Genomic DNA, 12,894 nt, shown 5'->3' on the forward strand with positions numbered 1-12,894 from the left:
TCACACCCCTTTTTGTATACAAAGAGGGATGCCAGGGCCGAATTACAGCCACAGTCCGTTCCTGAACTAGGGAGACTGTCCCTTATACTCAGCTTCATCATTGCTGCGGAGCACTTGGTTTCTCTTGGTAGTTAGCAGGGCTGGTGGTGCCAGCATCACCTTCCCTCCCCTCGCTGTTTAAATTCAGTCCTGATGTCACATTAATGATTAAGGCATATATGAAGATATCAGAGCAGTATATTAGGAGGATTTTCAGCATTCACAGAGCTGCAGATGTAGGTGCAGGTTAACGTTTCCAGCTCCAGGAATCAGGAAGAGGACCTGCGGATCAGGATAAGCTTTTGTGGAAAAGGAGCATATTGGGGCGCACTTTTTGTGGTTTGTAATGAGCCTTACTGATACATGCTGGATAATATTGGACAGGTTAGACCAGGCATGTCCAAACTACGGCCCTCCAGCTGTTGTGAACCTACATATCCCAGCATGCCCTGACACAGTTTTGCTGTCAGAGAATGCTAAAGCTGTGTCAGGGCATGCTGGGATGTGTAGTTTCTCAACAGCTGGAGGGCCGCAGTTTGGACATGCCTGGGTTAGACACAATGGGAGTCATTCCGAGTTGATCGCTAGCTGCCATTGTTCGCTGCATATCGATCAGTAAAAAAAACGGCTAATCTGCGCATGCGTAAGCACCGCAATGCGCACGTGCGACGTACGGGTACAAAGAGCATCGTGGTTTTGCACAGGTTCTAGCGATGCTTTCAGTCGCACAGCCGATCGCGAGGAGATTGACAGGAAGAGGGCGTTTCTGGGTGTCAACTGATCGTTTTCTGGGAGTGTTTGGAAAAACGCAGGCGTGGCCGGGCGTTTGCTGGGCGGGTATCTGACGTCATTACCATGTCACTCATCGCAGCAATCATCGCACATGATAAGTGACTACAGGGCTAGTCTTGTTTTGCACAAAATGTGTTTGCAGGTGCTTTGCTGCACAGGCGTTCGCACTCCTGCACAGCGAAAATACACTCCCCCGTGGGCGGCTACTATGTGTTTGCACAGCTGCTAAAAACTGCTAGCGAGCAATCAACTCGGAATGACCCCCAATGTACAGCGCTGCAAGCTCCCATTCTACAGCACTACAGAATATGCTAATGCTCTATACATAAAAGATTAGACAAGAACGCTCGGCTAATAGTCTGCTTTCCCCGACTGATGATAGTTTACAGGATGGGGATGTAATTATTAATTTTAGTTCTGTGTCTTTGAGAAATACATTCTGCAATCCAGACAACATTTCGGCATTCTTGTTCCTTCAACTTAATGTAAGAGTAGAAAACGCCATAGTGGAACTGGTTGTTAAACGCCAACACGTTCATTTTCACCTGGAGAGAAAAAGTTAAGATATGTTTTTATATTAATCAGGCAATTTACAAAAATGCACATAACGGGCTATGCGTTTTCACACAGCAGTGATCAGGTCTGAACTGCGTGTGCGCCAGCGCATGCCAGACAGCCGACGGCGATGGTGACATATAAGCACACACCAATCAGTATTGCAGTACACTAAATGTGGGCATCTGAGCCCTTGCACATTCGGCCGCATGGATATACACAAGGGAAGGTGTCTGTATTGGCATTTGCATATAGTCGCAGAGGGATGACCGCCATGAGACACTGCTGTGCGCGCTTCTGCATATGGCTCAGAATCAGGCCCATTGTGTCACGTTGACAACACCTTATTAAACTCCAGTTGTAAGATCAAGGCGAGAAGTCTCTGACACTTTCCGTACTTGTGCTGGATTATGCAATGGGTCTTTATAGAATTAAGGGCACTGCGCCTGATTCTGAGTTGGGAGTAAAGCAGAAAAGAGCAAGTAACTCTGCACCTGGACAAGCCATGTTGCAATGCCAGGAGTGCAAATACATTTATTACTTTTGCATGCAGGGTAAACACTGGCTGCTTTTGCATGTAGTCCACAAATGCCGGACAGATATATTTTTAGACTGCAATTTAGTGTTGACTTTGGACCATAGTTACCTACATTTTCTTTCTCCTCTCCGGGAGAAGCCCGGAGAGGAGACGCACCAGTGTCTTCGGGGGGCGGGGGCGGACTGTGACATCACTAAGCCCCGCCCCCACAACGGGAAATGCCGCGATTCGCGGGTCCGCTGGAAGGGGGCGGGGCTAAAATGACGCGATTTGCGTCATTTTAACCCCTTCTCCACTCGACGGAGGTTATCTCTCCATCCTGCTCGCATCACTAGGGTGCGAGCAGGATTCGGGAGACCTGCCCACTCTTCCGGGGGTGCGGGGGGCTACCCCAAAAAACGGGAGCCTCCCGCAGCTTCCGGGAGAGTAGGTAAGTATGGTTTGGACACACCCCTCTCGTATCTATTTGTCTGCACCATGTGCCCCAACCTGCAATGTGCCAATGTGAAAAGTTACTTGCTTTTTTGTTACCTTTCCCAGAATCAGACCCACTGACCTGAATGCCAGTTTATTGGGCTTCACATCATTGGCGTTTTAAGAGAGGAGGAGGCCCGGGTGCAGCCTCCTCCGTTCGGGACCCCTCCTCTCTGCCGGCAGTGCTGAGAGTCTGAGCACTAAAGCGCTCAGACTGTACTGCGCACGAGCAGATCTCCGGGAAAATGGTGCGGCGGCCATTTTCCCTGAGATTTCTCTACTGCGCATGCACAGAACTCCGTGAAAATGGCCGCTGGGGACTCCGGAGGGGTGAGTATTCAGAAAATGGGTGCAGTGTGTGCGGTGGGGGCCCCCTCTGGACTCGGGGGCCCGTGTGCACCGCACACACACTGCACCCATTATAGAAATACCAGTGCTTCACATACTGACATAAGGCAGAAACCAGCCACCTCAAGAGCTATTGCAGTTTTGTTAATGTATTTCTCACCTCATGTTCAAAAAACTTATCTTCTAATGTCTTTTCTCCAGTTCCAGTTCCAACCTCTTCAAACAGTGCTCTGTACTCCTGCAAGACACCGAAGGGAGGGTATTTGCCACAGATCAAAAGGATTTCTACCGTATGTTTCTAAAGTTAATGTTCTTCCCATTAAATACAATGTCACAGTCAGGGGAAGGATTGGTATGCTCTAAGGACAGCGTGCTAAGGGGCAGATTTAATATACATTTTTTTTAACTAAAATAATGTGAGAGGGTGTTTTCACAGCATTTTCACATTCATTTACTTTCACTTGAATGTATTAAAGAGCTTTAGAGCAGTTTTTTTGAAAAACTGATCCAAACCCTTTCACTCACTTTTTTTTTTAGTAACCAAGATCGCATTTCCCATACTTATAATGGGAAATGCGATCTGGCCAAATTTACTGGGGAAAAAAAATAAAAAAAATTCCACAGTCTGCCCTGTGACAATTAGGATAGCTTCACCTGGCATAATCACAGGGCTGACTGCGGATTCTGTACTTCTGCACAGCTTTCTCTCCCTAGACAGAGAAAGCTGTGCTGGGACCCGGTAGTGTGATCAGCTGTGCGTGTCCGATGGACACACAAGCTGATCACTGTGTAGTATAAAATAAATAAACAAATATCATACCTATCCAGGGACCGGTGCGGGCTGCCTGTCATCAGGGCTCCCTGCTGCTCCCGCGACTGCCGGTGCAGCAGTGTGATGCTGTAAAGCGGCAGCTCATTTTACAGCAACAGAGTTCACAGGAGCAGGAATCCCCGATGCAAACGCATTGGGAGGCTGGCCAATGCACATGCTGGCGGCCTTGCCCTGTGCTGGGCGCCCTCAGCATGTGAGTAGATGGACGCAAATCTTACTGCCGAGGCAAGATCTGCGTCCATCTCCGAATAGCCCCCAACTGTCCTGATTTCACAGATGGAGCCACGCTGCTGCACCGCAGGCGGGCGCTCAGCATGCCTAGGCGTTCTTGCGCCTCGGCCCGCCACCGAGCATACAGAGACGCTCCCATTCAAAGTGAATGGGGCACATGCGCGTCTACAATGCACGAGCCTCCCATTTGTTCCCGGCATTGCGCCTCGCCCGCGCACCTAGTCGCAGACGGAGCCACAATTAGCGTGGCTCCATCTGTATATCAGAAACGATAGGAGGTATGAAATGCAAAAGTCCTGTGGACGTTGCAGAATGGTGTGATCCAAATTGCTGCACGGAAATTTATATCCACCATCCAGCGTTTCTCAGCTAATGGTACCCATACACATTGCAATTTTGTTACTAACTGCCCACAAATTGCAGCATAATCAGGCCCAACATTTGAACAGTCAGATGTTGACATGACCGGATTGGCTATTTGGGAATTCTGGCAAATGCCAGAAGGTCTGATGGGCTGGAAGAACCGCCTGGAGGTCTGGTGAAGCGGCTCTGCCTCCTCTGCACTGCTCAGTGGCATTCTTAAATGGGCTGTAACGGGAGTTTTAAAGAGAGAAGGGGGCCTGTGTGCAACCTCCGTTGCGGGTCCCCTCCTCTCCGGCTGCAAGTAGACTCTGGCATAATGGCCAAGTGATTTGTGTCCACACTGCAGGGCCACCGCCGCAGGACTCTGGAGGGATAAGTATAATATATGGGTGCAGAGTGGTCCCACCTGAACCGCGCACACTGCAAAGCCATGCCCTTATGATTTGTGGCACACCCCGGTGATGCATGACCACACCTCAATATATGGCCACTTTTCCAGTGTACGTTTGTGGCTTTGGGGTATGTACAGACACAATGCCTGGGATAATTTTTAGCCCCTGTCTGTCCCTGGATGTTGGCAAGATGGCAAGGTAATCCAGTTGGGCAAAGACCACATGTAGCCATGTATGCCATCATTGTCTGACACTCTTAACTGTGCCCTTTATGGTTTGATGTTATGATTGCATGACCCCTGTCAGATGTGGCCACAGACCTGTACAGTTTGGCCGAGGGGCTAGACCACCCTATGTGTAGCTACCATAAATAGGACAGACAACTCACCTTCAATAAGACAGTCAGGGCTGTTTCTAGGCAATTTGGCTCACAGTGCGAGATTAAAAAATGCGCCCCCCCCCTCCCCCATTGCCATAAAAAAAATGCGCCCTCCCCCCATAAATATAAAAAATAAAGAATTTGCACTCCCGGAAAGGTGTGACCTTGTTAAAATGAGCGTGGCCTCATTAAAATGGGCGTGGTCTCATCTGGGAAGACTACCTTATACCCCAGTTTTTAACCCTGCACCAACAGATCATGACCACTACAGAAAAAAATAATAATTCTACCATATTAAGCCCCACACGGTAATGCCCCCTGCACCATATTATGCCACACACTGCAATGCCCTTGATACATTAAATCCCCATTTTACACATTACGGCAGGCAAGAGTCCCCATTTTACACACTACGGCAGGCAAGAGTCCCCATTTTACACATTATGGCAGGCGAGAGTCCCCTTCTACAAAGAAAGAAAGAGAGAGATAGAAAGGCGCGCCTCTCCCTCCTCCTAGCTTGCTGGCAGGCTTCCCGGGTGGCTCCCCCTCCTCCCCGTCATCAGTACTCCGCTCGGGGGAGGGGTTTCATGTAATGACGCATTGATGCTTCCCGGGTGGCTCCCCCTCCTCCCCGTCATCAGTACTCCGCTCGGGGGAGGGGTTTCATGTAATGACGCATTGCACGAAACTCCTCCCCCCGAGCGGAGTAGTAATGATGGGGAGGAGGGGGAGAAGCAAACTGAGCCACGTTGAGCCGCGGCAAATGCACGCCTCGCCTGCCGCAATAAACTGCTTTGAAGACAGTATTACTGCTACAGCACATATGGAGACTGTTATCTAATGTGAAACCGCTGACTTCCTTTCAGATAAAACGGGAGCTAAACGTTATGTAAAGTAGCAGAGACTCCATCAGCATTGAAATGCTGCTATTTCCATTCAAACAATATTTTTTGTATTTAGTCTGCCAACATCTATTTAGTTACAGTAAGTGAATAAAAGAAAAAACTTGTCTGTATTTGATAGTGACATACTGTACATACAACATTCCAAGAAATACTATAACTCTGTCCACATGCCCCATACAAGTGCAATAGGGAAAGTGCAGCAGGTACTTACAGCGTAGTATTCCGCCGCGCTCTTCACTTGTTCATAGTCCTCCGCATTGGCAAGCAGTCGCAGTCCCTCTGGGTAGAGCTTGCCACAAGTCGGGTACAAGGTCTGTCTGTCTTCCTTGTTAAGCTCAGTGCCAAATGAATTGATAGTGATAATAAATGCCCGTCTGTCCGCCTCAAACTAGACAAGAGAGTAAATGATTATATACATAATTGAAGTAGGCTTTTCACTATGTAATAAATAAACCCTGAGCATTCTAATCTGCCTGGCAGGGCAGCACTCTGTCTCTCACCCACCAGTCTTCCTGCTCTTCATCAGGTCACCTGTTCTATGAGAAGCACCTGATGGAAGCATCTAGAAGGGAACATAGACACAACCAAGCACTGAAAGACAGAGCCTATTGGGTGCACAACATAGCTGTCTCTTTTCAGGGGTGGCATCACCAAGATAGTGAGGTCACGCCCCCTTCTGCCTTGGTAGATTCTAGTGAGAGGTTCCATCATGGCATAGCCATGCCATCCTGATTGGTCCCATCCTCACCCATTACCAGGGACCGGCCGATCTGTTACTCTCTCTGATGTATGTAGGAATTGTGGATTTAGTATAATTATCTAATCTCAAAACTACTGTAACTCGCTGGTTGAAACCGGAAATCGTTTTTAAAACCGTTAAAGAAATAGTTCTATTTTCAACAATACAGTTATTTGTTTGTACCTCTAGAATCGGACACATGATATCTTCGGTCGTCCCTCCCTGGACTTTGCAGAAGTTGTAGAAAGCCTCTAGGTATGACTGGTAGATAAAAACACACATAAAAGCAAAATCTGGAAATACAGTATATAAAGTTGTATTGTAACATACTCTAAGATAACATCTGTTTAGTATTCATATTTTAATATTAATTGGTTTGGAAATTGCACTTGTGGACAGATAAGAGAAATCCGTTGATAAGAGGGGTACACAGGAGAGATCCGTGCTTAAAATCTAAGCAATCTGACTAGATTGCTTAGATTTTAAGCATGGATCACTCATGTGTATGCCCTCCAGCAATAGCGATGCACACGCCGGTGCTAGATTGGCCTACATGCAGGCACAATCTAGCAGATCGCTCATTTCACCCGCTGGGTGAAATGAGCGTCCCCCCCCCACCTCGCTTAGCACACATCGCGCTGTGCTGAGCGGGGGGAGAGATGTGTGCTGAGCGGTCTGTGACAGATCGCTCAGCACACATCTCTCCTATGTGTACTGGCTTGTAGATGCAACTGATAATTCATCAACCTTTCTGACCATTCTATTGATATATTCACATCAAGATATATATATATATATATATATATATATATAATGTCAACATATTCTGCAGTGTCTCACAGTTGGGAGCAAACACTGTAATAACATAAGACTGGGTATTAATGTACAGACAAATAGGTAAGAGTGCCCTGCTCGCTATCTTACAATCTACAGGAAAATAAAACTTTGAAATGTGAGGCTAAGTGCCACAATTTGTCTATTAGATTAGCTATTAGCTGTATAATCCAGTCACACAGAAATGCTGGTTTGGCGTCAGTAGATTGAGTTGAATTTAGAAAAATGATAAAAGTCTAGTAATTGAATGGGAGCAGACAATGGGGGATATTAAATTAGCTGCAGGGTTTGTCGCGCTGGACCTATTCAATAAGTGGGGATTACCCATCGTGTGAATCTCCATAGCTTCATGAGCTGCGAGGTAAAGTCAGAAAAAAGCGACAAAATCAGAGGTTCGCGAACAGGGAAAACCCATTCATTCCATAGTTTATGCGGAATCGCTGGGTTTCCGCGTGGTAATCTGATTTTTGGGACGGGAAAGAGACAATTTCATAGATAATTTAATAGCCTTTCCCCCGACCACGGGAATTTTAGGCAGCAATTTCCTCCGCATCTAATTCAATATACCTGAATGATTGGATGACAGATGTACATCTTATGCATAATCGAGTTGAGAGATATTTTCATACAAGTGAAGAGATGTATTCTGCAATGCTGTTAATGGATTTCTATTTACGTTGAATTCAGTAAAATACAGGTAACCAATGTAACAAAACTAGCAGAATGGAACAGTGGAACATTTTGCAAGGAAAATAGGTTTAGATGCTCCAATCAATTTATATTGTAGCAATAAAAGGTTAGGGGAAGGTACTGAGGAACCATGGCTCACGTACTGAAAAAGGGAGATGTCACTTAGCCCCACCCACAGCAGTTAGCACTTTATGGGGAGAGACTTCCTTGTGAGTGCACAAGCCCCTGCCTTCACGTCCCCTCTTACCCGCTGCTGTACAGGGGACGCCGGCGGCCACACGGGTGGACAACATCCCCCTCCAACAATCTTGGGTAATAAGTACCAATCATCCTCCCCCTTTCCCTCCTCAGTGCAGACGGCCGCACATGCCCAATAGGACTCTGGGGTCATAAATCCAGAAGTCCCCACATCACAAGAGACAGATCTTATCATAAGGTCATGCATACCTGAGTTATTACACGCCAGTAATGGCAGGATTTATGGCATATTATATACAATACATGATACATCTCATCCAAAATCATATACAGTACAGTATATATTGATTTTGTTGCATAAGATTGCATGTTATAGCAAGGTTACAGTCATACTGAAAATTAAAGAGAGATGTAAATCTGGACATATATGGAGAGTTCTAAGGCAAGAGTGAAACCGAAGCTACGAGGTTGAGGATTGTGTTGGATGGTGGAATTCTTAGCTCTTTTTTTTTTTTTAAATGGAATTTCAGGTGGCAAGAGGACATCCAAGATGAAATGGCAGATATATGTTCAGTAACGTGACTCATCATACATGGCAATAAATAATCCAAAAATTATAGATACATCTTGGTAACCTCCATGTTCAGATAATACAGAAAACCAAAGGTAAGCTTTCCGTGAGAAGTGGTATAGATAAAACATAATATGAAGGCCTAGGACTGAGCCTATTGGTCCTGCAACTGTGTGGTGCTGCAACCCAAGTGTGAAAGGAACAGGTAGACCCAGAAATACAAACAATGGGGCAGATGTAGTAAGCCTGGAGAAGGCTTAAGGAAGTGATCAACCAGTGATATGTGCAAGGTGATAACGCACCAGCCAATCAGATCCTAACTGTTAATTTACATATTGGAGCTGATTGGCTGGTGCATTTTTCACCTTGCACATATCACTGGTTTATCATTTCTTTATGTCTTCTACATGTTAATACAGTGGGGCAGATGTCTTGAGCCTGGAGAAGTGATAAAGCAGTGATAAGTGGAAGGTGATAATGAACCAGCCAATCATTACGGGTTTGAAAAATGACAGTTAGGAGCTGACTGGCTGGTGTGTTATCACCTTACACTTATCACTTCTTTATCACATCTCCAGGTTTAATACATCTGCCCCAGTATTTGGATATTCCATGCACACACCCTGCTGTCTGTACAGCTGCTCTGAGTGCACTCAGAACACCCCAGGCAGTGCTGCACTTCCAGGTGCTGGTGCCCCGTCCCCTCTGTGCGACGTGATGGCGCCCCTGCTACGCCACTGCAAGTACTGACAGCAGTTACAAGACTCGAGGCTGATAAAATCTTACACTACTGTACAATAAACATTTGCATAATTGATCAAGACCTTAACAGAGGTAAATATTACAGATAACAAATTCTGGATATCTATATAGAACATACAGATTGCAATCAGATGTGGTTCAAGAAGAGATAGCAGAAGCTAGTGTTAGTAGTATACCATAAGCACTATAAAAACACACTTTTTTATTTTTCTTTTGATTGTATCTAATAGAATTATGCAGTACTGAATGCTCAAAAATATTGTTATTTACAGACTTTGCCCTAGTTTCAGCAAATGTGTCACAACTCGCCTACATAGGCATTATTATTTTCCCTCACGTTTTAAAATTCCCTGATTTTCTGACAAAGGGCGGGATATACTGTAGCAAGCAAGATAATGCAGTCAAGTGGCGGTTTTCTGAGGTTTGCCGCAATACATATGGGGGTAATTCCAAGTTGATCGCAGCAGGATTTTTGATAGCAATTGGGCAAAACCATGTGCACTGCAGGGGAGGCAGATATAACATGTGCAGAGAGAGTTAGATTTGGGTGTGGTGAGTTCAATCTGCAATCTAAATTGCAGTGTAAAAATAAAGCAGCCAGTATTTACCCTGCACAGACACAAAATAACCCACCCAAATCTAACTCTCTCTGCAAATTATATATCTGCCCCCCCTGCAGTGCACATGGTTTTGCCCAACTGCTAAAACATTTTCTGCTGCGATCAACTTGGAATTACCCCCATGGTTCCCTGTATGTGTTAAAGTGATCTGCAGCAGATACCGGAGTCCCAAAAGAATTTTACTTTTTGGAGCTTGCCCCCAATAGGTAACGTTATTAAACGCCAGTAAGCATCCAATAAGGGGTGGGATCACGCCAGTAAGCATCCAATAAGGGGTGGGATCCGGGTGGGATCGGGTGGGATCCCGCCCAAAGTTTAGTGTATATATATATATATATATATATATATATATATACACACACACACATACATACATATATTGATTTTAGTGCATAACATTGGACATTATAGCCAGGTCAATTAAAGAGAGTATGCTAATGGCCGATAAACAGCACCCTATCTCTCCCCATAGCCAATACAGAGACACTCTCCTGCATTAAGGAGAGCTCTGATAAGAATATTTTGAGGTTAGAGTGCTGTATAGTAGTAATGACCCATGTTATGATTCTATAAGAATACCAGATACTGAATCGTATACTGTAGAACTCGCTATATACTATAGCTCTCCACATTAATGTAATTGTATTTCCACTAGATATGAAAGGATATATCTTTATCCTTTATATAGAATCAGTGTCCAGCATATGACTGACATTACCTTGTAGAGCTTGTTGCGCATGATTTCAATATTCATCTCGTCCATGTCATTTTCTGACAGGCAGTCTTGGAAGAAGTCAGCTAGGATGAAGTAGTAACATGTAATCACTGTGTAATATCAGAGGGCTAACAATGCAGTGATATTTATATGCCGCTCTGAGCTGCTCTCACCGTACTTGGCAAAAGACATTCTTATTGCTCTAAAGGTCACTAAAACATGCATGTTATCTTGGTTCGTGTTTTCATTAACATTAAACAGCTACAGCATCATGTTGTACATAAAGCAAAAATGTACAAAAAGTTATCTGTGCACAACACGGCAAGCCTCCAGTCAGCAGTGACCAATATCAGAGATATCATAAGGCTTTCAATAAAACATAAACAGAACAGCTGTACTCTAAAGAAAGAACAGAGGAAGAATAAGACATGGCGGGGAAGAAAAGAGTGAAACAAGCAGAAGAAAAGGAGATGAAGAGAAAAGAAAGAGGAGAAGAAAGGCAGGGAGTGCAGAAGAAAGGAGAGATAAGGGTGAGTGTTAGGGAGGGGGGAAGGAAAAAAAGAAAGAAAAAGTGGCGGGTAAGGAAGAATTGCCGGCAAGTCGAGAATTTAGGAGAACGACAATGTGGCCAAAAATAAGCTGGAGGATGAGGTGGAGATTGCCTCATTGTAAGTAAGCCATAGAGGTCAAATAGTGGCACATTTGTCAGGACGCTTGTGTAGAATGCTGGACATGTATAAATGGTGATATATGTTTCAGATGGAATTGTAGAGGGCAGTGAGATGGCAGCAATGGTTCAAATGGACATGACTGATTAGCTGTGTGTACAGTATGTTTGTGCATATCAGGGATGCAGCTAGACGAGAGGCAAAAAGAAGGGCATTGGAGCTTGGTAATACCAGTGAGGTAGGCAATAAGGCGATTAACCCACTACCCAAAATCTCTTGGTTAACAGACAGAAGCACCATATGTGACCCAGAGTACCCTCCTCTCAACAGTGCCTCCAGCATTCGTTTGAGGAAAGAGGAGAATAGCATAGTACACATCTTCTATACACAATGGGGCTGATTCTAAATTACAGTAGGAGCAAAGCACAGAAAGCAGGTAGATTTCCACCTGAACAAACCGTGTTGCATTTCTAGGGGTACAAATAGTTTTACTGTTTTTGCATGCAGAGTAAATACTGGCGGATTATGCATGTAGCCCACAAATGCTGGACATCTTTGTTTTCACACCGCAATTTAAGTATTGGATTTGAACATGCCCCTCTCACATTTGAATTTCTCTGCACACTTTATATTCATGGGAATATACAGTATGAAGCTCATCACAGGGGAACAGCACAAAATGCCTTCATTTTCTGCCTGTGCACCTTGATGGCTCGCCTCACACACCTGCTGATACACACCCTCTGTCTGCACCCGGATGCAGCCTACACAGGGAAAAAGTGTGCCTTTTTGTGTGGAGAGGAAGAAAAATGTTTAGGAGGCAAAATGTACATGTGTAAACGTGTTCCTAACCTTTATATCATTATAATACTCTTTTCTCGCAAAATTAAATATAGTTTCTCCACTGCCTGTTTCTGAGTTGTAAAAGAGAAATCAGCATTTCTGGATGTCAAATTAGCTTATGCACAGAGGAGACTGTAACCTGGGAGTGTCACTCATGCTGGGCCTAATTCAGAGATGTTTACATACAGTATGTTAAGGTAGATGTTTGCTAAGCTAAACAGCTGCATACAAAGACACAGCATACGCAGGAACAAGATGGCACCACGCATGGGCAGTAATAGTACTGGTGGCCATCTTGGTAAGAGTATGAAGCATCTTCCCCGGAGGACCCATATTAGGACCCATATTAGTGCACAGTGGCACTCTCTACTTCTAACAAATCAAAGCAGCTGCATACAAAGACACA

At 45.0% G+C, this 12,894-nt stretch overlaps 1 protein-coding gene and 1 long non-coding RNA gene across 2 annotated transcripts in view; one reads left to right on the plus strand and one right to left on the minus strand.

Annotated features, from left to right (window-relative positions):
* Window positions 1-561: 561 nt before the first annotated feature.
* The window catches only part of LOC134929376 (V-type proton ATPase subunit d 2), a 65,955-nt gene continuing 53,622 nt past the window's right edge, over window positions 562-12,894 (minus strand). The window contains exons 4-8 of the mRNA XM_063925037.1: window positions 10,981-11,060; window positions 6,771-6,848; window positions 6,060-6,236; window positions 2,907-2,984; window positions 562-1,376 (exon numbers count right to left, since the gene is read on the minus strand). Coding sequence (XP_063781107.1) covers window positions 1,215-1,376; window positions 2,907-2,984; window positions 6,060-6,236; window positions 6,771-6,848; window positions 10,981-11,060 — 575 coding nt within the window. The 3' untranslated portion in view covers window positions 562-1,214. The remainder of the gene's footprint in view (window positions 1,377-2,906; window positions 2,985-6,059; window positions 6,237-6,770; window positions 6,849-10,980; window positions 11,061-12,894) is intronic.
* Window positions 2,952-12,894, plus strand: part of LOC134929377 (uncharacterized) — a 105,981-nt gene continuing 96,038 nt past the window's right edge. The window contains exons 1-3 of the long non-coding RNA XR_010178521.1: window positions 2,952-3,036; window positions 6,777-6,842; window positions 8,840-8,975. This is a non-coding gene — a long non-coding RNA (uncharacterized LOC134929377). The remainder of the gene's footprint in view (window positions 3,037-6,776; window positions 6,843-8,839; window positions 8,976-12,894) is intronic.

Source organism: Pseudophryne corroboree, chromosome 5 (genome assembly GCF_028390025.1).
Source record: "Pseudophryne corroboree isolate aPseCor3 chromosome 5, aPseCor3.hap2, whole genome shotgun sequence".
Classification (NCBI taxonomy): domain Eukaryota; kingdom Metazoa; phylum Chordata; class Amphibia; order Anura; family Myobatrachidae; genus Pseudophryne; species Pseudophryne corroboree.